We start from the raw sequence: 26905 nt of genomic DNA on the forward strand, positions 1-26905 counted from the left end.
AGAACATTTCTGACTAGACGTAAGGATATTCTCACCTGGTAGTTCTCAATCTTGGCTACACATTAAAATCAATGGGGAGATTTTTAAAAACAGTGATTTCCAGATAAAATAATAAGCTACCTGAGATTTGCTTCAAAATAATTGGGACAAGGTGGGGGAGTAGAATGGCTATAAATAAGACTTGCCCTGAGATGACAAATATTGAACATAACTGGGTAGATGGGTTCATCACAGCCGTCTCTCTATTCTTTTTTAATGCTATGATTTTCCATTATAAAACTTTTAAAATACGTCCAGCTCCACTCTGGGTGAACTTAATCACAATCTACGGAGGCATCAGTATTTTTTTTTAAGTGCCCAGATCATTCCTCTGTGAAGCCAGTGTTGACAGTTTGTGGTCTGAGGGTTCCTTAAAGTAATCTCATAATATCATGTTAATGAAAAAGACCAGACATGGAGAATCTGACCGTTATCTTTCCTTATGAATTGGAGGAATTGATGAAATAAAATCAGTATCAAAGTTCTGTATAATAAAATCAAAATAAAACTTGTCAAAATGCATTGATTTTTAACTCACTCACAGAAATAAATGCTAAATCATTTGCACAAGTAGGTTTATTGCAAACTCTCCTTTCATCAGTTTACATGACTAAGCTAAGTAAGTGAAATGATTTCTGTTAGCTTGCCCACCCTCACTCTCATTGCTAATTCCTTATTCTTAGCCAGGCTACCTCATATGTAGTCACTGATCAGTGACTGCATTAGAATCGCATTTTCTAATCATGCAGCACTGTTTGAATATGGTTAACCAGTCATATTCAGAGCAAAATGATACAGACATAATGGATTAAATCAGAATCATTGATTGTATCAAGGTTTTCATAAAAGGAATTTTTCATTTCTTTTTTTTATAATTTGAAAACGATCTGTTTCCCTTTTTCAAATCACCAATTGTGCCACTATCCAATATTACAATGCAAATTGCTTAATATTCCTTACTTTTCCCAAGTGTCTATTAGTTTCAAGTTTCATTTGATTTTTCAGCTTTTTTAGACTTTGGCATTTTAAATACTATGGTTTTTTGACTATATGTCATGTGCAAAAGCTCCACAACATATGGCACAAATCATACAATGTTTGCATCTAAAAAATAAATGCAAGGGGTATTTCCACGTATTAGTATATTGAGTTTAACAATTGTCAAATTTTTGAAAAACCTAGACACCTTACTTATAAATACGTAGGTATTTTTTGCTGATTTATGGTAATTTTTATCAATGTATATTTCTTTTTGTCTTAATCCAAAATAGATGAATATATGCCATGTAGTTAAATATATTTCACTTTAGAAAGAATCTATAAATATCAATAAGACACAAATATAGATAATTAGACTAAAGTTGATATTCAACCCTCCTATACATAGCTTGGAGCCCTGGTGGCACAGTAGTTATGAGCTCAACTGCTAACCAAAAGGTCAGCCATTCAGATCTACCGGCCAGTCCTTGGAAACCCTGTGGGGTATATCTACTCTGTCCTATAGGCTTACTATGAGTCAGAATCAACTCTGTGGCAACGGGTTTGGTTTTTTGGTTATTCATTGCTTAAGCCTCTTCTGAATTTGTTCTATTGCTGTAAACTTGAAACCAAAATCCTCAAATAACCCATAATAAAGCAGATTTATTCATTATTAATGAAGCATTTTCTATGCCACAGATAGGATTTACTAAGCACTTCTGTGCACCTAACTTTATGCTAGAAACCACGTCAAAAATAAAAAGAAGACACTGCCCTTTCTTTTGGGGTTGTACATAATTTGAGTCAGAAACTAGAGATATGTGAACTAGGGACAACAAAGAGCAGCAGAAGGAAAAATGTAAGTGTATTATTATGCCGCGTATAGTTATCAACGTGGTAAAGAAAATGTAATGATTAGTGTAGGGTGAGAATGATCTGAGAAGGTGTCACCAGCCAGATTTTAATGAAGATAATGCATGTATATTGGAAAAAGGTAATACAGGCTGTAGAATCAAATTTAAAAAATTAATTGGGAGGGGGTGGAGCAAGATGGTGAAGCGAGTGGAAGTTCCCATTTACTCCTCCAGCAACTAACCCACTGAACTGTGAATAAAAACAAGCACAGAGTGAAATCTCAGAACTCTGAGCGGCAGCTCAGGTGTTGGAGAGTTTAGGTGAGTCCAGAAGTGGGAGGCAGGAGGAACGAGGATGGCACAGAAGCTGGGAGAACCCACCCACTAACATCACAAGCATTCTCTCATTGCAGCCATTTTGGGATGGGGCTGGGCAACACCCCAAAGAGGGATCACAGAATGGGAACTAATCGAGGAAACTGTAGCTTTATTTTTTAAGGCGGGGCACAGATTGGCCATGGGAGTTCACAGGCTGTGCAATTGAGAGGGGGCAAAGGGAGACTGTGACACTGTGAAAGAGTGCTGTTGAATCTTGCTGAGGGCTGAGACAGATAGGCACTAGGTCCAAGAAAAACTGCAAGGGCAGCAGGGTAAGGGGAATATTTTTGATCAACAGCATCACAGAGGGAAATTTCTAGCTCCCTGCCCACAGTGGGACACTGTGGGAAAGCCTGTGAAGGGGCACCAATGGGGGGGGGGGAGACAGAGTCCTCTACCCTTGCCACAGGAAAGTCAAGTGCCACTGCTTACGTTAGAGTCTGCAAACAGCTAAACCCCACCCCCTTCCCATGCATGTGTATTCAGTTCCAGAGATCAAATAGCCAGAACTAAATTCAGCACCAAAAAAACCCTAAGGATAAAGTGCCCTCTAGTAGTTCCAGAAGAAGATACCAAGCCCATGGCCACTGGGTCAATTCTGACTCATGGTGACTCTGCAGGGAGGAGTAGAGCTGCCTAGTGGGGTTTCCAGGGCTGTGAGTCTTTGAGGAGGTGGGCTTCTGCATCTTCCTCCTGCAGAGGGGCTGGTGGATGTTGGCTCTGACCTTTTGATTAGCAGACAGGTGCTTGGCCAACACATCACCAGGGAGCTCAATCGGTAAATTTTTCCACAAAAACCAGAATACAAAATTTGAACTGAAAATAAATAAATAACAAATGACCCAAGTTCAATGAAAAATAGTAAAACACACAAAATCACAAGAGAAGGACCAATCAAAAGCAAAACATGAAGGAGAGGATATTTTTTATCCACTTTTCTAATTACTACCTCGTTGTCATCGAGTCCAGCAACCCTATAGGACACAGTAGGACTGCCCCATAGGGTTTCCAAGGAGCAGATGGTGGATTGGAACTGCTGAACTTCGGGTTAGCATCTGTAGCTCTTAACCACTGCACCACCAGGGCTTCATGGAGGCCAGATTAATGCAAAGAATAGATAAGTTTCAGTCTATGGTGCTAAATATGTTTAAGAAAGCAAAAAAACAAAGAGAAAATAAACTAGAGGAGATAAGGAAACAAATTGAGGAACAAAATGAGAGGCTTGATAAGGAAGGTGAAAATATAAAAAGAAAAAAGACAGCTACTGGGACAGAAGAATAAAACAACTGAATTAGAAAAAGCAAGAGAAACAACCAACAATAGAGTCAAACAGACAGAGGATAGAATAAATGAACTGGAAGATGAAATAACTGAACTTATCAAGTCTCAAGCAAAACAAGAGAACAGAACAAAGAAAAGAGAATAACCCAAAAGGAAATATGGGATTCAATTAAGAAATCTAACATAAAAATTATTGGAATCCCAGAACACCATGCCAATAATAAAGGCATAGAAATGATTTTCCAGGAGATAATCAGAGAGAATTTCTCAGACCTGAACAGAGGAACAAGCCTGCAAATACAGGAAGCTACACAAACCCCAATGAAAAGAGGTACAAAAAGATCAACTCTGTGCCATATCCTAATAAAAGTCTTGAAAACCAAAGACAAGGAGAGAATTCAGAAAGCAGTAAGAGAAAAATGCAATATAACATACCAAGGGGCTTTCATAAGAGTTAGTGCAGATTTCTCCCCAGAAACTCTAGAGGCCATGCAAGCCAAGAATTCTTTACCCAGCAAAGCTGTCATTCAAAAATGGGGGGAAATCAAGACATTCCCAAATAAACAGAAGCTTTGGGAATATGCCACTACTAGACCAGCTCTGCAAGTATTACTCAAGGGAGTACTCCAAATGGAAAGGCATGAGCATTAAATAAATACTCCTATCTATACATGGGGAAAAAAATAAAAAATAAGAGAAAGAGCTCCAAAAAATGCAACAACATGTGCAATCATAGAGACCAAGTATTTGATATTTTCAGGGAATAATTCAATAGTTACATCCCTCAAACAATACAACTTGAAGTTCGGAAGAAATAAGTACAAAATAAATTATTGCATATAGGTTTTATGTTGATTTAATGGAGACACATCAACAGAAATGGGGGAGGGAGAAGCATATCAGGAATAGATTTATTATGTTCAGGTTATATGTGAACTATTGTTCATATGTTAAACATTGCAGTTGTACGTTGTGTAATGTAATATATGTGGTAACCACTAAGAAATCATCAAGGAAAAACATTCAGAAGAAAAGAGGGAAGACATCAAAAAGGTCATCACAAGAAAGCAGCCAAATATGAACAAAAAAACAGAAAAATCAGAATAAAAAAACAAAGAAGTTAGGAAACACTCAAAAAACAAATAGCAAAGTGAGTGAGGTAGACACTTAGTTTTCAGTAATAACCTTAAATGTAAATGGTCTAAACACCCCATGCAAAAAGCAGAGAGTGGCAGAATGGATAAAAAAAAATAATCCATCCTTTTGCTGCCTACAAGAAACACATCTTAGACATAAGGACACAAAAGATTGAAAACATAAGAAAGGAGAAAAATATTCCATGCACACAGAGAACAAAAAAGCGCAGGCGTGGCTATACAGATATCCAATAAAATAGACTTTAAATCAAAATCTATTACAATAGATAAACAAGGACATTACATAATAATAAAAGGGTCAATCCAGCAAGAAGACATAACAATTATGAATATATATGCACCTAACAGCAATGCACCAAAATACATGAAACAAATACTGACTAATATGAGAGGAAAAATAGACAACTCCATAACAGTAGTAGGGGATTTCAACACACTACTTTCAATTAAATACAGAACATCTAAAAAGAAGATCACAGAGGACGCTGAGAACTTAAAGAAAACCATAAACCACTTTCCACCCAGCATCAGAACAATATACTTTCTTTCCCCTGCTCATGAATCATTTTCCAGTATAGCCCATATGCTAGGACACAAAACAAGTCTCAACAAATTTAAAAAGATTGAAACCATACAAAGCATCTCCTCTGACCATAATGATATGAAGCTAGAAACGAACAATAGCAATAATAAGGAAACAAAAATAAATACATGAAAACTATATTATACACTACTAAAAATCTATTGGGTCATAGAAAAATCAAAAGTGAAATTTTAAAACATCCCTAGAATAAACTAAAATGAAAACACAATATAACAAAACCTTTGGGACATAGTCAAAGCAGTACTCAGAGTGAAATTCATAGCAATAAATGCCTACATTAAAAAATAAGAAAGATCCAAAATCATTAACTTAAACTGCTAGCTTGAACAAATAGAAAAAGAAGAGCAAAATAAGCCAAATAGGAAATAATAAAGATCAGGGCAGAAATAAATGAAAATAGAAAAACAATAGAAAGAATCAACAAAACCAGAAGTTGGTTCTTTGAAATAATCAATAAAACAGACAAACCATTGGCTAGAATGACAAAAGAAAAAAAAAGAAGAGACAAATAACCAAATTAAGAAATGAAATTGGTAATATTATAACCGATCCAACAAAGAACATCATAACCTATTACTATGAAAAATTGTACTCCAACAAATTTGAAAACCTAGATAAAATGCACCGATTCCTAGAAAGACATTACCTACCCAAACTAACACAAACAGAGGTAGAAGATTTAAACAAACTCATTACAAAAGAAGGCACTGAAGATGTCTCAAAAAACCACCAACAAAAAAATGCCGAGGACCAGATGGCTACACTGGAGAATTCTACCAAACATTCAGGGAAGTGTTGACACCAAGCCCTTCAAAATCTCTTCAAAAACACAGAAGAGGAAGGAACTCTACTGAACTCTTTCTATAAATCCAGCATAACCCTGATACTTAAACCAGGCAAAGACATCACGAAAAAAGAAAATTATGACTAATATCCCTTATGAACATAGATGCAAATAGTTTCAACAAAATTCTAGCCAACAGACTTCAGAAACAGCAAAAAATTCATACACCTTGATCAAGCGGGATTCATATCAGGATAACAAAGGTGGCTCAATACTACAAAAGCAATCATTGTAAACACCACATGAATAAAACAAAGGAAAAGAACCATATGATCATGTCAACTGATGCAGAAAAGGCATTTGATAAAATTCAATACACTTTCCTTATAAAAACTTTCAGCAAAATAAAAATAGAAGGAAAATTTCTCAACATAATTAAGGGTATATACGCAAAACCAACAGCCAACATTATACTCAATGGAGAAAGGCTAAGAGCCTTCCACTTGAGAAAGAGCAAGACAAAGATGCCCATTTTCACTATTCTTCTCAACATCGCACTGGAATTCCTAACCAGAGCAATAAGACAAGAAAAGAAATAAAAGGTATCCAAATCGGAAAGGAATGAGTTAGACTATATTTGCAGATAACATGATACTATACATAGAAGACTGTAAAGATTCCACAAGAAAACTGTTGGAACTAATAAAAGAATTTAGCAATGTTGCAGGGTACAAGATCAACACCCAAAAATCAGTTGGGTTCCTCTACACTAACAAAGACTACTCCGACAAGAGATCAAGAAAGCATTACTATTTACAATAGCCCCTAAACTGATAAAATACCTAGGAAGTAACCTAACCAAGGACATAAAAGACTTATAAAATGAAAATTATAAAACACTTTTACAAGAGACTAAAAGAGACCTACAACAAGGAAAGGCATTCCGAGCTCATGGATTGGAAGACTTAATATAGTGAAAACGTCAATTCTACCTAATACGATCTACAGATAAAATGCAATCCTGTTACAAATCCCAACAGTCTTTACCGAAACAGAAAAACTAATGACCAACTTCATATGGAAAGGAAAGAAAATTGCAACAACTCAACAAAAAAAAAGACAAACAACCCAACCACAAAACAGGCAAAGGACATGAACAGAACCTTCACCAAAGAGGACATCCAAGTAACTAACAAACATAGGAAAACATATTCAAAATCATTAGCCATTAGAGACGCAGATCAAAACCATAGTGAGATACCATCTTACCCCAGCTAAAATGACACTGACAAAAAAAAACAGATAACAAATGTTGGTGAGGATGTAAGGGGATTGGAACCCTTATCCATTGCTGGTGGGACTGTAAAATGGTACAACCACGATGGAAAAAATATGGCACTTTGTCAAAATAACTAGAAATAGAACTACCCTATGATCCAGCAATTCCACTCCTAAGCGTATACCCTAGAGACCTAAAAATAATGACACAAGCAGACACATGCAGACCTGTGTTCGTTGTTGCTTTACTCACAATAGCAAATAAATGGAAACAACCGAAGTGCCCATCAATGGATGAATGGATAAGCACATTGTGGTACATACATACAATGGAATACTATGCAAGCATAAAGAACAATGATAGTCCATGAAACATATAACACGGATGGACTTGCAGGGCATAATTCTAAGTGAAATAAGTCAGACATATAAGGACAAATGGTGTATGATCCCTGTTTTATAAGAAGACAAGAATAGATAAATACAGAGACCAATGTTCATTTGTGGTTACAAGGTGGTTAAGAGCAGGGAGGGGAAAGTACACTTTAGATGGTAGAGACTTGTTATTTTTGGTGATGGGAAAAGTGGCACCGAATGTGGATGTAGTGAGCACAGCAAAATCAAAGTAAAAACGAGTGTTTGAGCACACAAGGATGGGTATAGGCCTACTGTTATACGAGTAGGTACAGGTGTGTACACAGGTGAGAAGAGATAGAAGTATCTATACCAAAACCAAACCCACTGCCATCAAGTCGATTCCGACTCAGAGCGACACTATAGGACGAGTAGAACTTCCTCCTACGATTTCCAAGGAGCAGCTGGTGGAGTCGAGCTGCAGACCTTTTGGTTAGCAGATAAGCTCACAACCACTACACCACCAGGGCTCCAGAAGTATCTAGGTACATGTCAATACAAATATGTGGGTACAGGTACTTAAATGTATTGAGACACAACCAAAGACATAACCAAACACCTTCCAAGATTGGTTTTTGGGTTTCAAAGCTTAGGACAATAATCTCATGGACAACTCAGTCAATTTGCATAACATAGTTCACAAAAATCATGATCTGCATCCTGGTGAAGTGAGTAGTGTCTGGGGTCTTAAAAGCTTGCAAAGTGGCCATCTAAGACACAACTATGAGTCTCCACCCACCAGGAGCAAAACAGTAAGAAGGTAACCAAAAGCTCAGGGAAGAAACAAGGGTGCATGAGCCACAACCTCATCTACCCTGAGATCAGAACTGGTCTCTAGATGGTGCACAGCTACCACCACTGACTGTTCTGACGAGGTCACAATAGCTGGTCCCGGATACAATGGGAGGAAAAAAAATGGAACAGAACTCAAATTCTTATTAAAAAAAAAAAGTGAGCATGAGTGAGGAGAGGAGGGGTGGGTACAGAGTTTCTGTTTGGGGTGATGAAAAAGTTTTGGATATAGTGGTAATGGCTGCATGACACATGAATGTAATTAATGCCACTGAATTGTCACTTAAAAATGGTTTAAATGGAAAAATAAATAAATAAATAGGATAGGCAGTATAAAAGTAAACACACACACATACACACAAGTGCGTTCAAAACTACCGAAATCTGAATAAAGATGGGTGGATTGTATCAACGTCAATTTCCTCGTTGTGATTTTGTACTGTCATTATGCAAGATATCACCAATGGGGGAAACTGGATCAAGGGTACAATGGATCTCTCTGCATTACTTCTTACAATTATATGTGAATCTACAATTATTGCAAAATAAAAAGTTTTAAAAAAGAGGGGTAGGCAAAAGCAATTCTATTGAGTAAAGATTGGTTAAAACAAGCAAAATCAATATCAACAACAACTGGCCCATCTGGTCAAAAAAGACCTTTAGTAATTGGGTTGGGACACTGTAGATCGGAGCCCATTAATATATAGCAGTAAATTCTTATCAAGTGAAACTAGATGTTAAATAAGATATAGGACATCATCGAGGATTCTTAACTAAATGAGAGATGCAGAAAACCTTGTAGAAAACTTACTGGATGTAGCTACGACTATATATATTTAGGTACCTTCATTAGGAAGTACCACAACACTGCTTTAAACTCTTAACATTTAGCATTACGTCCAAAACGCTAAATGGAAAGATCGCTTTGCCAGAAAAGCACTTCTCTAAATGCACACACACGTGTTTCTTCATATTATATATTATATATGAACAGTGGTGGTTCAGTGGTAGAATTCTAGCTCATCCCTGCGGGAGAATCAGGTTCTATTCCCAGCCAATGCACCTGACATGCAGCCACCGCTACATCCTTTGTCTGTCAGTGGAGGCTTGACATTGCTAGGACGTTAAACAGGTCTAGTGGCGCTTCCAGACTAAGATGTACTAGGAAAAAATTCTGGCAATCTACTTCTGAAAATATCAACCAATGAAAACCTTGTCAATTGCAATAGTCCAGTCCTACTGTGCATGGGGTGACCATGAGTTAGGGGCCAATTCAATGGCAGTTAACAACAATGTATATTACATAAAATATATATTAATCAAAATTTTGGTTCCATACCAGAGCCAGTACAAGTAAAATGTAGTCATATATCATTAATGCACATTAGCCTCTTCAGGTCATACACAATACAAGTCTATAATTAAACATTTTCATTGTAAGTATGGAATAATTGCAGGTTAATGTAGAATTATAAAAAGAGGAATGATGGGTCCAAATACTACTAGATGGTGTATATAGAATTCTATTAAAGGAGAATGAAAAAAGATAAAGATGATCAAAAGACAGTTACTTGAAGAGTCTTGGAGAGAAATAACTAAGAGGAAAAGACATAAACGTAAGAATGGGAAAGAAAATACAGAAGGATGGGTAAATGAATGGATCTGGCTGGCTGTGCTGTGTAGGAAGAAGCAGAATAACTAAGGCCTGAATATAAGTCTAGTGGAAAATGAGAAATCATCCACTGAGACTATGAATGTAAACACATTTTAAATATAAACTAAAATTAATTAAATAAAAAGAAATTATTTTATGATGTTTGGTAATGTAACTGCGTTTAAAGAAGGAAACATCAAATTTATTGGAAAAAATCAACTGTTTTTCTAAGGTCTAATTTTGTGTTTTGAGCATCTAGTAAGAGTTAAGGATTTGGAATAAGCATGAGTAGTCAAATTTAGAGAGTTTCAAGAATTATTCAGTTCATTAGAAGGGTAAGGAACAGATAGGGCTAGTATTTAATGATTGTGGGGAAGATGAGTGTGGACAGGAGAGGAGGGGAAACGAGGAAAGCAGGTCTGGTTTGCAAAGGCAAAATGACTAATCATTAATACTTTTGAGAAACTTCTGTGCAAGAAAACTATTCAATTTTTTTAAAAAAACAATAGTTATTTAAGAATGGAGATAAAATTAATGACTTGAGATAAGAAAGGGCTGCTTGAGATCTACTTGCAGCTATTTTCTTAATTTATTTTAACAGAAAAAGGCACATGCATTATAGGTAATGCTCAATTTAAGAAAATTTATTTGTGTTAAATTAAAATTTTTAAAACATGAAACAGACTCTTCCTTTCACAAAATGGGTGCCCAAAACATGATTCTCTTTACACAGCTATCTATTATGTATAGCAAAGTCCATCTTCACATTAACCAAAAAAACCACACCAAACCCATTGCCACCAAGTCAATTCCAACTCATGATGACTCTATAGGACAGAGTAGAACTGCCTCATAGGGTTTCCAAGGAGCAGGTGGTGGATTCAAACTGCCAACTTTTTGATTAGCAGCCAAGCTCTTACCCACTGCGCCACCAGGGGCCCATCTTCACATTACCAGATATTAAATTTTAAAATGTTGTGGGATATTGTATAAGATGTTAAAAAAATTCAGGCACGTTGGTAATTGGTGACAAGAATTATATTATTAGAGTATTAGAAAATTGAAGCTAAGAAAGTGCATCAGCACTTACATTCATAAAACAATGATGAAAAATAAGAAAATTAAAAAAAAAATCAGATTGAGAGACAGGTAGTTTACACCCAAGCAAAGCACTTTATGAAATTCCATTTTTTCACTCAAAAGCAGTAGCCAACATTGTAAATGATGCTGAGTTTTTTTATTGGGAAACACTAAAAGCTTACGGTTTCAAAATATTTTATGAGGGAGATATTTCCTTTTAAGGGCACTAGGCTGAAGTCAGGATATGGAAGTCCAGCTGCCTCTTCTTGGCTGAATGGACAGACATTACTTCTCTGGGCTCATTTCCTCATCTAGGGAGTACATTCATTGAACTGGATGACGCCTTGTGTAACTTCTAGTGTCTCCATCATTCTGATTCTAATGATCTGATTAAACATTATACATTACAACTCATTAAGAAAATGTTGACAAATCAAGCCTACACTGAAATCCTAGAGTAACAACTAGTTCTATGCAGTTGTCCCTTGTTATCACTGCTGTGTATTGTTGACCATTTAATGTCTTGTTCTTCTCCCTGTACCTCTCCTTATTCCCACCCAGTCCTCCCATTACCTAATAGAGAAAGAATCACTATTTCTTTAAACTTCTTTCATTTTAGGGATTAAACTACTGTGAATCTGAGAAAAGATTTAACTTTTGGCATTTGAGATTTTATTACAGTATTTCTTTCTACTATTTTCTCAAGAGCAATGCCAAGTGCCATGACACATAATAATTTAAAATTTTTCTGAAGCATATTTCCGAATTCCACTCACTGCACAGTGGGTGTAGGGGATGTCACTAACCTAAATGAAGTGAACCTAGCCAACTACACAGGACTTGCAACCCAGGTGAGTTTTATTTTTCTCTGTTGCCTTAACCTAAACAGCAATTCTCAAGAATTCATTAAATATAAATAAATAAATAAACAAGCAAACAAATGAACAAATAAACTATTTCCTTTGTAAAAAATAAAAATAATAAGCAAAATAAAAGTAACTGTTTTTTATGCTTTTTATGTGAGATATAATATGGTTAAGAGTTCGGCTGCTAATCAAAAGGTTGGCAGATGGCATCCACCAGCCGCTCCTTGGAAACCCTAAAGGGCAGTTCTACTCTGTCCTATAGGGTTTCCATGAGTCAGAATGACAGCAACGGGTTTGGTTTTTTGGGTTTATAAAATTTTTTAGTGGTATTTGCACATTTGTCATTTGTAAGGGTCTCCAAATGGAACCACTAAAAATAACAAAGAGCTATAATACATAAATTCTCTCTGCAGTCAACTTTATATCCTAGCAGAGAAATGTCATGCCCTTAACTTGCTAGTTAATAGCTGAAATTGAGACCTGAAATTTCATTGTCCTATTTGAATCCCTTTGGTTTAAGTTTTGTTCCTTCTTGACTAAACAGCCCTCTGTACGCTCCTCTTGAGAACAGGTTTTTGATGGAGAAGTGGAAGAAGACACCCCAAAAGAGGGAATTAGGAGATCCCCAAGTGAAAGAGGCTGTGGAATGAGAATCTCAAGGGTAATGAAAACAACTTGGGCTTCTTGGTCTACATTTCCGGAAAATGTCATGTGATTCACATTTCTAGGGACAGCGCAGACTATTTTAAATTTTTAGCAATCTTTTATCCAAGAAACATTTCCTATAGTAATATTAGTAGTAAAACACAAACAGGTAAAATAAGACAAAGATTGTTTTCAGATGATCCTCACCCACCATATAATTGTACCTGCACTGAAATATAATAAAAGTAATAACTGATATTTACTGGGCCAGACATTGTTCTAAGTCCTTCATGTATATTAACTCACTTTAATTTTAAAAAAAAATAAGGTACTGAGAAGTTAAATTACTGGCCAAAGGGACACAGCTATGAGACAAAGCCCAGGTTTAACACAAGACATTGTGTTCTCCCAAATCTACCCTCCGTAAATCTCCTCTCTGCCCTCAATTCCTTTAGGTTGACTTCTAGGATTTCATCCACTGAGTCCTCTGTTCTCGGACTTCTGATTACATTTAGCCAATGGGAGGCAATAGAAGGAGACTGGAGGGCATGAAGACAGGTTACTGGATAACATTTTACATTAGCTGTGGCCTAAGGTGTGACCTAAGATCACAACTCTGCAAGAAAGCTCCTGTCCTATTGCTCTCACTGGATTCCGGTAAAAGCTCCCTCTGATCCTTCAAGCCTACAGGAGGTGAGGTTTTCCGCTTGTAGCCAGAGCCTGAGTGATTTACCATTCCTGTTGCTTCTCTATGCATTACTACCATCAAATAGTCATCATCAAACTATCTTCAATTACCCACCTGTTTCCTTCTGATATGGTCACTAAGGAATAAGATATATCCTTTGTGATTTATCAACTATTGGGTAAATATACGAAGCTCTGGTGGCAGTCGTTAAGAGTTCAACTGCTAACCAAAAGGTTGGCTGTTCGAATCTACCAGCCACTCCTTGGAAACCCTATGGGACAGCTCTACTCTGTCCTATAAGGTTGCTATGAGTCGGAATCGGTAAATATGCAAGAGAAAAAATTATGCTGCCACCTCTTTTTATTTTCCTGACCACTGAGTATTCAAGAAAAAATTTAACAAAGCTCCTAACCGGTGGGAAGAAAGAATAATCCTGGAAAGAAAGTTATCTATAAATTCCCTGAACTTTGAGGGTGGACCTTCTATGTGGAAATGTGGGCAGCAACAGGCTCATGGATTTGGATGCTTATGTCTTGCCTGACATGTCAATCTGTCTCAATACTTTACATTTAGAAGCTGTTTAATTTAATGTATCCGTATCCACTTACATTAAAAACAGAAAAGAAAATTTCAGTGTAAACTTATCCTGCATTTGGAAAGGTTTAGATTGTTAAAAAACCAAACCAAACCAGTTGCCATTGATTCCAACTCATAGCGACCCTATATGACAGAGGAGAACTGCCCCATAGGGTTTCCAAGGCTGTAATCTTTACAGATGCAGACTGCCACATCTTTCTCCCACGGAGGACTGTTGGATTTGAACCACAAACCTTTCAGTTAGCAGCCGAAAGCTTAACCACTGTACCACCAGGGTTCCTTTGAATTGTTAAAGGTAATGTTTATACTGAGATCTCATTTTAGTTTTGAAAAATATTAAATGAAGAGAGATAACACTTAATTTCAATCTACCCAGTTAGTAGTGAAGCCTTTTTTACATAGTTCTGAAAATGTGAAAGCCATTTGCTAAATTATTTGTGCCCTACAAATCCAAGCTAATAGTATCTGTTTAGTTCCCATTAAGAAATAAGTTTTTATAGTATAATTCTATATTCCTGAACCTCATGTTTAAGTTATGAAAGTAAAATTAATTATTTGTGGAATTTACTTTGAATTCATTGTTCATTTGATAAGAGTCTCTGCCTATTTTAATTGTTTTTTTTTTTAAATAATAAGAATACACTTCAGTTTAGTTTTCTAGTTTTTCAGGCTGCTAAGAATAATCAGAGGAGCCCTGGTAGCACAGTGGTTAAGTGCTTGGCTGCTAACAAGGTCAGCGGTTCAAACCCACCAGGCGCTCCGTGGGAGAAAGATGTGGCAGTCGGCTTCTGTAAAGATTTATGGCCTTGGAAACCCTATGGGGCAGTTTTGCTCTGTCCTATAGGGTCTCTCTAAGTTGGAATCAACTCAATGGCAATGAGTTTTTAGTTTTATGAATAATCAACCAAAAGTTTGCTTGGCAGCCTAGACACAGTGGAAAAAGACGCCTCTGCAGACATTGCATACATTTCAATACTGCATTTGCAAATAATATCACTTTGCAAAAATAAATTTTTATTTGGGTGTCATTTCTGGCAATGCTTTAAGGCTGTATTTTCAAAGAGTAAAATTCCAGGCCTTTAAAATTCTACAGGCATTCACCAGAATAAGCTGGACCTGCCTCTAGGTTTCCGCAGAGGCTGAGAGATGATTTCATCTTAATCATTTTCTTGCCCACAGTCATGTAAGATAGCTGGGCAACATTTTTTTTTTTTTTGTAGTATTATGGAAATCTCTTGAAGCGTGTGGAGAACAATGAGCTAGAGGAAAAGGAAAACAAAAGAAAACAAAAACTGCAGGGGAGTTGGCAGGTTTGACTTTTATGACGCTCCGTGATTACCAGCTTCAGCCTGCTGGACTCTCCACACAGCTGTATTTGCTTCAAGCTTAATATTTTATTTTGTAATTGGAACAGTTAACATACTACGGTCTTTAATGTGCATGCTCTAGTTCAGATTTATTGCTATCAAGAAATTCGATTTGGAATTCTATCCATCTATTAACATATACGTATGAATATATTAAGACTTTAAAAATAGATTATTTTATAGTGTGCATTAAACATCATTTCCACTCTGCTTTCTCTTTATTTGCTGTTAATCTACTGAAACACAGCAAAAATAAAAACTATGAAAAATAAACACCATGCCTTCATAATTTTAATCAATATAGCCTATTTGAGCCCCAAGAAACTTAGCTATAACATCTTAAAGAGAAAGTTTCTAAAAACAAACAACAGAAAATTTACATACATTTTGAAGAACAAGTTTTGGATTTAAAGCTTTAATCAACACCCTAAAGTTTTTACCTTTATGACTTATTACCTACTAAATTGATGTTATATTTGCAATAAAAGTGAAACTTCCGAAGATGCAAGAATTAAGTCATCAATATACACAAATATCTATAATCATTAAACTTTTAGTATATGCTAAATTGTAAAAATAGCAAAGCAATAAGATTATATAAGTTAAAAATCTAATTTTTTTTCAGATCTATATAGTATAGAGAAAGCAAAAGTGACTTATTTTTGAAAGTTTTTTTTCTTTCATTCAAATCCTTTCCAAAAAATGTATAGATGTAATATTTTACCTGATCTCTCTTGTTTATATTCGCATGTGAGAGACCAAAAAATCACACAATAAAATATTTTCATAACCCTATGAAGGACACTATTCCCATAATTGGTACCCAATTTATAGAGAGTAACACGTATAATTTCAAAAATATTATATTTTTGTGGAAAATGTAATGTTGTAAATGAAGGTTTTGTGAATAATGAGATATTTTTTAATTGTATACTTAAAATTTCAAATATAATGGAAAGTTAATAATTGACCCCTTTGATCACCTCTGAATGTATACTTTCACCAAGTATCTTTTTTTAGCTTAGTAATAAATGTAAATATGTATTCTGAAATATAAAAACAGTGTCTGAAATTTATACAAATGGACCAGTAGTTATATTACTATTTTGTATCATAAAATATTATCTAACACCACTTTCTTAAAGGGAAAATATATATCCTGAACTTTTACAATGTAAGTAAAACAGGAAAACCGTTAGAGAAAAGAACACCAAATTTAGATTAATTTTGCCTCAGCATAGGTAATGCATATTGAATGCTCAGATCTAAATGACCTTTACTATTATAACTTTTACTACATGAGAGCATAAAAGATTCTGCAAGATTTTCTCCAACTGGATTTTGAATCTTACTGATGACTATGACTTAGGGGTAGCGAAGAGAATTTTGAAGTTAACTTTTCTTTATGCTGTTGCTCTTTCTCTACTTGGGGGTTCCAGTTCAATACAGTTATTGAATGAAATAGTCATAAGAATATCAAAACAAAAATAAAGTGTCAGTGTTTCATTATCTTTATAACCTTAACAAAAAGCTTATTGTTGATAAGTAAACCATATTAATGACTAAAACACATAAGTAGAAATATGTTGTAACGATAAAGTGTGTCTTGTTGCTTAAATATATTAAATAGGAAATACAGTATATTTCCATTTCTAATTTCCAGACATCAGTCTTGGTTTGTATTTCTTTTTTCTTTCTTTCCTTTTTTTTTTTTTAATTTTGATTTTAACTCTTGGTCACCACTACCATAAGCCTGGAAACTTAATTTAACTGGCAACTCAAGAATTAATCCTTCTTATTTTATGATTACAATCGGGGGAAGAAATGTTACTGCTGATAGCCTCACTTCATGTGTTAATATATTTTTCCCCATGAAATGTTTTATTATTTTAAAAAACAGTATGGCAACATACAGAAAATTTAGAAAACAGCAATAAATCATCTACAAGCATTAACTCAACAAATATTAATTAAGGAATTCCTATGTGTTTTATTTTCTAATCTTTCTCCATGCTTAGCATTTATCAACCATAGACGTTTGTAACTCTCATAGGAATGCTTAGAAAAGAAATACGCTTTGAAATTTTAGAAATAAATTACTAAAGTTAACACAGTCTAACTAAAATGTTTTATATTAGTTTTTCTCATTTGAAATGAAGATTCGAAAAGCTTTTGCATCATTGTTCTGCATTTCATGCTACCATTTAATACAGTAAATGAATAAAATTGCCCAGGCAAGACAGCATTACCAGGGCAGGTTCATGTAATAGATTTCTGTGTGGCGACTTCTGACATAATCATCCATAGGTTGACATTTCTCAATTGAAAAAAAAAAACACTTAAATCTTCCATTAAATATGGAAGTAGTCTCCCAAATTTTCTGAGTTAAGGGAAAGGATTGATCCTTTTTGCTATTTCATTTTTGTTTAAAATTAATTTCTTAGAATATTTAGATATAATAAATATCATTAAGTATTTTAAATTCCAGTGCTGTGATGAAGGATCTATGTTTCAAAAGCAGAGAAAAAAATGGGATAATCATTAAAATATCTTTTTTCAGTTTATTAGTGGAAATCAGATTATAGGGTGACAAAATAATGGTTTTCATTGGCAATTACTGTAGACGAAGTAAATATTTAAATATTTAGCGGGGGTTTCTTATTCTGAATGAAAGTTTGAGTGATACCATGCCTGATATTAAATGACTCTCCTTTTTAAATGAACTATAAATAAAGAGATTCATGCAGAACTGGAAGCTACTCCTATTTTTATTTGCATTGTTCCTTCCATTCATTGCTGACTTTCACAATAAAGCATCTTACCTTAATTCAATAGGAAGTGCTGCTCTTGCTTTTTGAATAGCATCATTTTACTTATGTAGGTCAGTGGTACTTAGAATTTTTATATACATACATACACACACACACACGTATATACGTCAGGTCAGCGTTTAAAAATGTTTATGACTGAAATTAATTTACCACTTCAAGGAAAAGGATGAAAATGTTTTTTATTCCATAACTTTAAGACATTTAATTTGTTCAATATTCTCCCATAATCTTCAAGATCCAATAGACTTTTTTTAATTAAAAAAAAAGAAAACACAAAGTTCCTGTATTTTTTTCTTTCAGAAAACACGATGATTGAAATATCTAAGAAAATTTACAATATAATACCAGGATTAAGGTAGGTAAGACATTATTCTTGGTTTAACTTCCAGCTTATTAAATGTAATACTTGCCTGAGATTCTGCCTGGCCATATATAGACAGACAACAAATATACTGACAACAAATGTTTTATAATTTAATAGCTATGAATAGTATATTGGCAGTTTTAAAATGGCAATTTTACAAGAATTTTAAAATTCGCAATTTTACAAGAATCTAATAGGATTCAAAGCCTAGTAAAACCCACCTCCCCCATTACTCTTCTTCTTTTTTATACCGTTTTGATTATCTTTATAAAATATGTACTGATATGCACTTATTATAATAAAAAACTTTGCATATTTATACTGCATACTGCTGCATAAAAGCTAAAATTGGATTGATTAATTAATTTGATTTATTTTAGCTGAAAGTGGGCAGTATAAACCTATATTACCTACTACATTGCTTGGAGAACAATCAACTGCAATTGAAGCCAAGCAACTCACACCTTTTATAGACTTTTTTTCAGAATCATTTGCTTTGTATTGATTATTTTAAGTATAGTTGGAAAGTTTTGATTTTTAAGAGTTACTTTGAAGACATAGCAGATGTTGGTTTTGCTAATAATGCTGGAAATCATAGTGATTCAAAGTTGTAAAAATAATTAACACATAAAAAATAATGGTTTGCTTTTCCATTAAACTTGGTTATTTTCAAGTGTCAATAAACTCAAATGGAAGCCTACAGTCTATAAATATTAGTTTCTAAACTCTTACATTTCTTGAGTTTGTATGTATGTGTGTTCACGTGTGTTTGGGGAAGGAAAACGCATGTAAACGCAGAGTGGAAAATGTTACCTATTGTAGTTTTAGCATCATTACTATGAATAAACTTGTAAGGTTTCTGAACATTTGGATTGCTGGTCAATATGTTCTGGTGTTAAAATTGTAGCAGAATTCAACACAGTTATGAAAATATATATATATATAGTCAGGATACTAGACCTCCCCCCACCCCCCAACACACACACACCGCCATCGAGTTTACTCTGGTTTATAGCGACCATATAGGACAGGGTAGAATTGTCCCATAGGGTTCCCAAGGTTGTAAATCTTGAAGGTAGCAGGCTGCCACATCTTTCTGCTGCAGAGCGGCTGGTGGGTTCCAACCGCCGACCTTTCTGTTAGCAGCCAAGCGCTTAACTACTGCGCCACCCGGGCTCCCGTACTAGATACAGGGATACACGATTTTAGTTCCCACTTGGCCGTAAATTTACGTACTGCATTTACTTTCGAATATAAATACATGGTAAATATAAATTGTCTCTAACAAAATATGAATGGTCTCTGCTAGGAATGATTTGACTTTCGTCAAGTACAATTTCAAGAGTTTAGAAATCAATTTAATTTTATTTTTAAGGAATATTGAAATATTAAAACGGTGTTACAAGAAATGAGAGATATATGTGTTAATGATATACCAGAATTGTAATCATTTTTTCTATTGCTTTTAATTGGTGCTTGATCAAGAGGTCCTTATATTATTCTGAAAATGTTTTGAACATAAATCATGGAAGATCAAAAGTCATCACAGAAGAAGCATATCTTGAATTTAAATCTATATAAAGATCTAACAAAAATTAATTAACTCAAACAATGAAACTGACAATTTAAATTTTGTTTTTAATGGATATACTTATGTTTAACCAAAAGCTATTGCGATTTTCCTTTTAGTTAGTCAAAAATCCTTTCAAAATATCCTGTCAAAGAAAAGCTCACCCTAAGTCTCCAGTGAACCTACCCTTGATGATGATTAAATGTATTTCCCAATCGAGTTATATTCTATTAATAGTTTATGCAGCTGACAAACTTGTTTCTTTCTTCGTTTTTCCACAACTCTAGTAATTAGCTTCAATCTGTAAAAACAGACTTTGTTATGTGATTGTCTCCCTACAAGGGCAGAGGGGAGTGGGGTGAGGTAGCACTGTTAAATTGGCCAAGTAGCTTAGGAAAGGTTTTATTAAAATACTTTAACACAACCAGCTTTTAGATCCCACTTTCTCTATTTCCTCCAACCAAAACAACGTGTCTGTGTGAAAATGCAGTTTGTCCTAAGAAACTTAGGTGCATTCGTTCAGTTCAGGAAGTGTAAGGAACAATCCATCACATAGATTTTTCATTGCAGAGAGTAAAATGAATAGTAAGAGCTTCTGGTTATTGCAAAAGTAGACTGACCAATCTGATCTGGGATCGCTTTCCCAAAGTTACACTGTCAAAGGTTCAGTCTCTAATAAACGTTACTGCATTCTAAAATGACCTCCCCCCACCCCAATGAAGACGTAAACCTTCCTGCAAGATTAGCCTTTTAACTCACTGTCTTAAGAGAGTTTCACTTCTAGTTAGTAAAATCCATTAAGAATGAGTGACTCATCTGGTAACTCTTAGATATAAACTAATTCGTCTTGAAACATTAAAAATTCACCCCTGACCTTGGAAAGTAAACGTTAGGTTTTGAGCTTGTGATGGAAGGATCCAGTCTATACCAACACTGAAGGCCGATACTCTTGCTGCTAAGGAAAGAGAAATATGCGGCTCGTTGTCATTTATGTGGGATCTTACCTAAAGCTCAATAAAGAATAAAAATTTTCCAATCTTGAAACCATTACCTCGGATTACTTTCTGAGACTATTAAACCAATTTCGCAAAGGAAGAAAAATATGTAAACACACTAAACAAGTGACATTTTCCAAAAAGATGGAACCCAGGTCGCGCTGTAGCTGCAGAAGAAAACTCAGAAGTTTAACCGTTAAGTATCGTTTAGCAATTTCGTAAGATATAGATAGGTAAGGGCTTTTAGGAGCTTCCTGGAAAAGTTGAAGTTTCTCAGGATGACTAAAATTTACTTGGCAAGCTGTGCCTTCAAGCACCGGAGTTCAGGAAGGCTCCTCTTTTGCGTTGCTACTCAAGTTATCTCCGTATAGTTCAGTGGCTCCCTCGCATACGAGCTTCAGGCACGCAGCAAACCAGAACTACCGGAGTTGCTTTCTGCCTCCCAATAATTGTCCCCAGATATATCCAATTAGGGGAGTATTTTATGTTCCACTTCTGGAACTCACATTCCCTCTTTAGATTAGTACCTAATGAATGTGAACTACTAAGGATCCGCTGAGTTGAAGAGTCTGAACATCTATTTATTTCTTTACAATTCTCTGACACATTACTTAAAATCCTCTGAGTTCCTAGATACTTTCTCCTCAAGGAAGAGAATTTTTTTTACTATTTGGAGAAGAGTGCTATTTAAAGAACTCTGAAATAAGAATTAAAAAAAAAAAAAAACCCTAGAACTTTTTTTTTCTCATGCGCTCTGCCAAATTCCATTGCAAGTTCCAAATATTGTGCAATAATTTGGAAATCGAGTTAACGATGGGAAAAACCGAGCAACTCCGAGTCGGGGAACTTACAAAGGAAAAGTCAACGAGTGGCACCCGCACGCACGCTCTAGCGGAGACAGTATCCCATGGTGCACCTCCCTCCCCATCCCTCAGGCGAAAGGACACGCTTTGCAATCGACTTCAATAATGTCACTTGTCTTTTTTTCTCAACCCTCTTATAAACTAGTATGGGACCTTGGAGAGCTTAAAACTGCTGGCTGCACATGTTTTGCCCACAGAGAAACGCGTGCCGCCCAATAACAGGACCAAAGCAGCCCTGCTGAATGAGTCTACGGAGAACCAGAAAGGGCAAGACAGATCCCATCTTCCCTGCTGCCTCGCTGTACTGCCAGAATCTTCCCTGGCATCTCTCAGCCCCTTTCCAGCCCCGCGCACACTCTCGCCAAGGGTGTCCCGCGTGCCCTTACCTGAGCTGTCACTTTTCCTCTTGCCGCCACTTCTCTTCTCTGCCTCCGTAGGCGAGAGCGCCTGGCGTCCGTAGTCTCCCGGCGCGCACGTAGCTCCTGTTGGGGTGCTAGAGCCCAAGCTGGAAGAGTTGGAACACAGGACCGGCGGGCTGCTCCCCAGCTCCGGGGGACCTCCCGAGTCCGGCTGGAGGCAGAGGCTGTGCCGAGCCGCAGTCGGAGGGGAGGACATCTGCGGGAGGTGCCAGTTGGTTTGCAGAGCCTGGTGCTGCTGCTGCTGGTGGTGATGGTGGTGGTGATGATGGTGGTGGTGGTGACCTCTGTGATGCTGGCTGGCAAACATGCCCTCCTCGTTGGGGTATCCCGCGATTATGCAAGATGAGGAAGAAGTGGAGAGCTCGGGATAGGACATATGGTCAGACCTTCCATGGAGGGCGAGAGAGGACTGGGAAAACGGGTGCAAGCCTTGCGCGGTGGCGTGGGGGCTGCGCAGGCAGCCAAACAGCGGGTGTTCCATAGCATGCAAGTCTCAGGTTCCAGACAGAAGATTTCACGAAGGTTCCAAACGCCACCAGGCTCTGTCAGTTTTCACTGGAAACTGTGACTTCCCCACCCCACCTCCCACAGCAATAGCTGCGCGTTTCTGCAGAGCTGGGATAATCCCGGTCCTGAGCCCTAGCGGCCTGTCTCCTTTACATATAAACACTCGAACCTAGAGGAGCTTCCCACTGAGCTACTCAGATGTCAAGAGTAGGAGAGGTTGAAGCCAAAAGAAGGTGGTCCCAGAGAACTGCTTTCAGGGGGAAACTGCTCTGAGAGGTTATAAATAGCGTGTAATGTGAGCTGGGGGCTGGCTTAGAAGCCCAGCGCTGACCACATGCAAACTCCCTCCAAAACCCCGGCTCAGTCTGCGCCGCGCGCTCCGAGTTTCACTTCTTATCGCGGGCTGGACGAACGCAGGGCGTCTACGCCAGTCACAGCCTTGCTAGACGCCAAGGTTACAAGCGGTACTCTTGTCGCCTACATCGCAGCCACCGCCGGCAGAGCTCGTACCTGCGGGCTCAATCGGCAAAGGCGCGCGGCGGTGCACCGCAGCCCCAACCCCGCACCCAGTTTCCAACTAGTTCACTTCTCTCAGGAAACTTGTTTTGTCAAAGCCAGTTGGGTACTGTCACCTGCAGGAAACTCTAAAGGCACCCTTAGCCCTGATGAGCACGGAAGGGACAATCATGTAAAGAAAAAAGATCAGAGCTAGTTTGGCACGCTCCGAGGCGTCCGTTTTTCAAACTTCGCATCTTCCGGCGCTCTAGGCTCAGCGACGCTCCCAGCCTTTTGCCTCTGGTGTTTGTGGGCGGGCTGTTAATAGGCTCAGACTCCAGATCCGAGGTTTCAGGGACGTGCAGTCGGACGGGAAACGGCGGTTCTCTGTCCCCAAAGGAGAGGGACCTGGTAGGGTGGTTGGGAGGAAAGCGTGAGGCGGAGACAGTTGCAGAGGTCCAGAGCCTGGCATCCTCACCTGCGATGCCAGGTGGGGTTTCCCTCTTCCCCGCCTTCCGTAAACGCTATCCGTACCCTTTCCCGGTCCCGCTCAATTTCCTCGTCGCTTACCCTCCAAGGAGAACTTTTCCTGGGTCAGGAATGTTACAAAGTGATCTCTTCTCGATCACATGAGATGTGTACATTGCACGCACATTTCCCCTCAGGAGCCCTGGTCCCTTCATTTCCCTCTAGCAATTCCCTCTCTTCCGTTCATACGTAAATCAGTTACTCGCATGCCCCCATGGGTCCATTTAGTGAGAAATATAGCACTCCTCACACTCACCCCAAGTTTACTAACTTTGGGCGCTTCGGGTCTCCCTGGTTACAATTTTGCATCCCCCCAAAATTAGAAAACTTGCCACCAATAACTACCGGTGAGAGAGGGCTATACTCGATTTTCTTTCCAAGAAGGGGCAGGCGTTGCCTTTGATACTGCCACTTGCTTGGGGGGCGACCCCGTCTGCTGGGGGTAAAGTCGTTTACACACGACAAATGAACTGCGCGTAATGAGCTGCAGGAATGACCGGGTTGCCTGGGACGTGTCGCATCAGGAGAATATCTGCGGTCACCTATCCCGCCTGGGGCCCCGAATGCGCCACCAGCAGCGTCGCCCCATTATTTTCATTGTCTCAGGTGTCCAGAGGACGGTGATCAGGTCTTTGAAGTTGTTAACGGAATTAATGGAGACAGCAAACTGGGCCAGCCATCTGGTTTGAATTAGGAAAAAGTACTGATTAACCTTTGAGCAGTGTCCCCAAGGCAGAACCTTTCCTCTAGCCCAGTCGCTCCAGCCTTAGCCTGATTCTCTCTAGCTTTTCCTTTTAAGTTCTATTACAGTATGGTGGCTTCGCAAGAAACCTTTACATCCGTGTGAAAGATCGAATTATTTTCCATTACTGGGAGGATGGGGTGGGAGTAATCAGGAATTCTGAGATTCGTAAGCGCTGCTTTCTTTAACGGAAATTGAGCTCTATTTTGAGGAAAATTAGTTTTGCAGATTTCGTTTAAAAAAAAAAAAAACTAAAACTTTTGTTCACCAGCTGCTCCGGTTTTTCAGTCTTGGTCTGAGCTGGAACCTGCGGCGAGCGTTTCACGGTAAGCCTTTGCCGATATTTTCGGAATCTAATATTGTTCTGGACTTCGAAAGGGGGTGTTCTTCAGGTTGCACGTTTCTAGGGGTTTTAAGTACCCGTAGTACGCGGGCCAGAGCTTAGATCTTGAGAATATTTCTACCTGCCAATCACCACGCCTTTGGCTTTTTAAGAGTAAAAAAGGAAGGGGTATATTCTTCCAATATCGACGGAATATTTTTTGTATTTTCATTTTGTTTATGGTTTCAATATGTGCTCTGATATTAAAAGTTGAAGTACAAACAGCAATAAATACTAAACGTCCCAAACTCGGGTAGCTCCTCTGGGTTCTGGGTAAAAGTATTAAAGGCTTTATCCAAATAGAAATTTAGGCAACCACCTCAATAAACAGTAGCCAGAAATATTTACATAAAGTAATTCTGTATACTAAAACCATTGTGGAAAATGTCAGACAAGACTGGCTAAAGACGCACTTGATCTGTAGACCCCAATAAAAAATATCCATAATGGTCCTTTTGGTTTCCGTTACAGTGGTATAGAAGGAGCTAAGCCATTGATAAAAGAATGGATTTGAATTTAACCAGTGTGTTGCAGGTAACTAACAGCTAGCCACACAAACTTTTCAACTCCAAGAGCTGCCATTTCTCCCTGAACCTGCCTGGTGACTGTGCTGGCTTTTTTCTCACTTCACTGTGTCAGATGCTAACAACATGTCCAGAAGTTTCTCTACAACCTGCATCAGTCAGTCAGCCTCTGGAACTGTGGGGCCAAGAGTCTGAGAAGAAAAATTTAGTAAAGGTTAGAAACAGAGAGGGAATGTCTTCCAAAGGCATGTAATTAACAAAAAGCTAGCAAGCAAGTTCTGTTTAATTGAAGACACAGAACAATTACTATCGGTAAAAATTATAAGTCCAAATTTTCAATAGAAAGTGTTATATAAGGAAAATGTTATTTGGAGGTGAAAAGGAGTATAATGTGAAGAAAGGAAGTCAAAAAAGGAGGGGGGTCTTTAGAAAATATTGATGCCTTTGGAATTATATATGATTTTTTAAAAATTTCTCTCAATTTCCAAATATGTATTAGTTATTTCATATGGTGTTTTTAGTATTCTAATTTCTTAGACTATTCGGAACAAGATAGAATATTGGTTTTTATTCTCTAGGCCATAGAGAATTTTTTTAAATGTATAGTAACAACAGGAAAAAATCCCTAGCATTTCCTATAATGGTTACTTCAGTGTCCACATCTATAAAATCCAATGTTGAAAGATGTCTTTTTACCTCTAATGGCTAGTTATATCATGAAGAATGATAAAAATTAAAGATTTATTATAAGATTTCTATAACAATCTTTTTAAACTATATATCAAATATATAGTATTTAGTCTATATTTACAATATCCTTCCACTTTTTCTGAAAAAAATGTTATATTAAGGACAATATTTCATGCAAGGTTTAATACCAAGTAGCACATTATAAATAGGTTCAGTGTATGAACAAAAGTAAGCTGCTCAGCTCTTGTAGGAAAGATTGTTGAAATAATTTTAAACATGTGCTAGGCTCTTTAAAGTTGGTAAGTGTGTATCACTATTGTTCCCTCTGCTTAAATGAAATATATTAAATAATACAGGCAAAGATATTTTTGATTAGCACTATTTTAAGGAGAGTAGAGCTCATATTAACAAATCTGAAAATTTTATATTTAAGCTTTCTTAAGATTTATTATGATTCTTATAAGAGTTGCCATTCTCCTGTATGCTTGTGATATGAAGTGTGATAAAAATAAAAATATTTAAAATATGATCTTTATCAG

At 37.1% G+C, this 26905-nt stretch overlaps 1 protein-coding gene across 1 annotated transcript in view; it reads right to left on the minus strand.

Moving 5' to 3' along the window:
• Positions 1-23260, minus strand: part of MEOX2 (mesenchyme homeobox 2) — a 78191-nt gene extending 54931 nt beyond the window's left edge. Inside the window, exon 1 of the mRNA XM_004377416.1 lies at positions 22466-23260. Coding sequence (XP_004377473.1) covers positions 22466-22979 — 514 coding nt within the window. The 5' untranslated portion in view covers positions 22980-23260. The remainder of the gene's footprint in view (positions 1-22465) is intronic.
• Between the last annotated feature and the right edge of the window lie 3645 nt (positions 23261-26905).

Source organism: Trichechus manatus, unplaced genomic scaffold (assembly GCF_000243295.1).
Source record: "Trichechus manatus latirostris isolate Lorelei unplaced genomic scaffold, TriManLat1.0 scaffold00050, whole genome shotgun sequence".
In the NCBI taxonomy this organism is placed as follows: domain Eukaryota; kingdom Metazoa; phylum Chordata; class Mammalia; order Sirenia; family Trichechidae; genus Trichechus; species Trichechus manatus.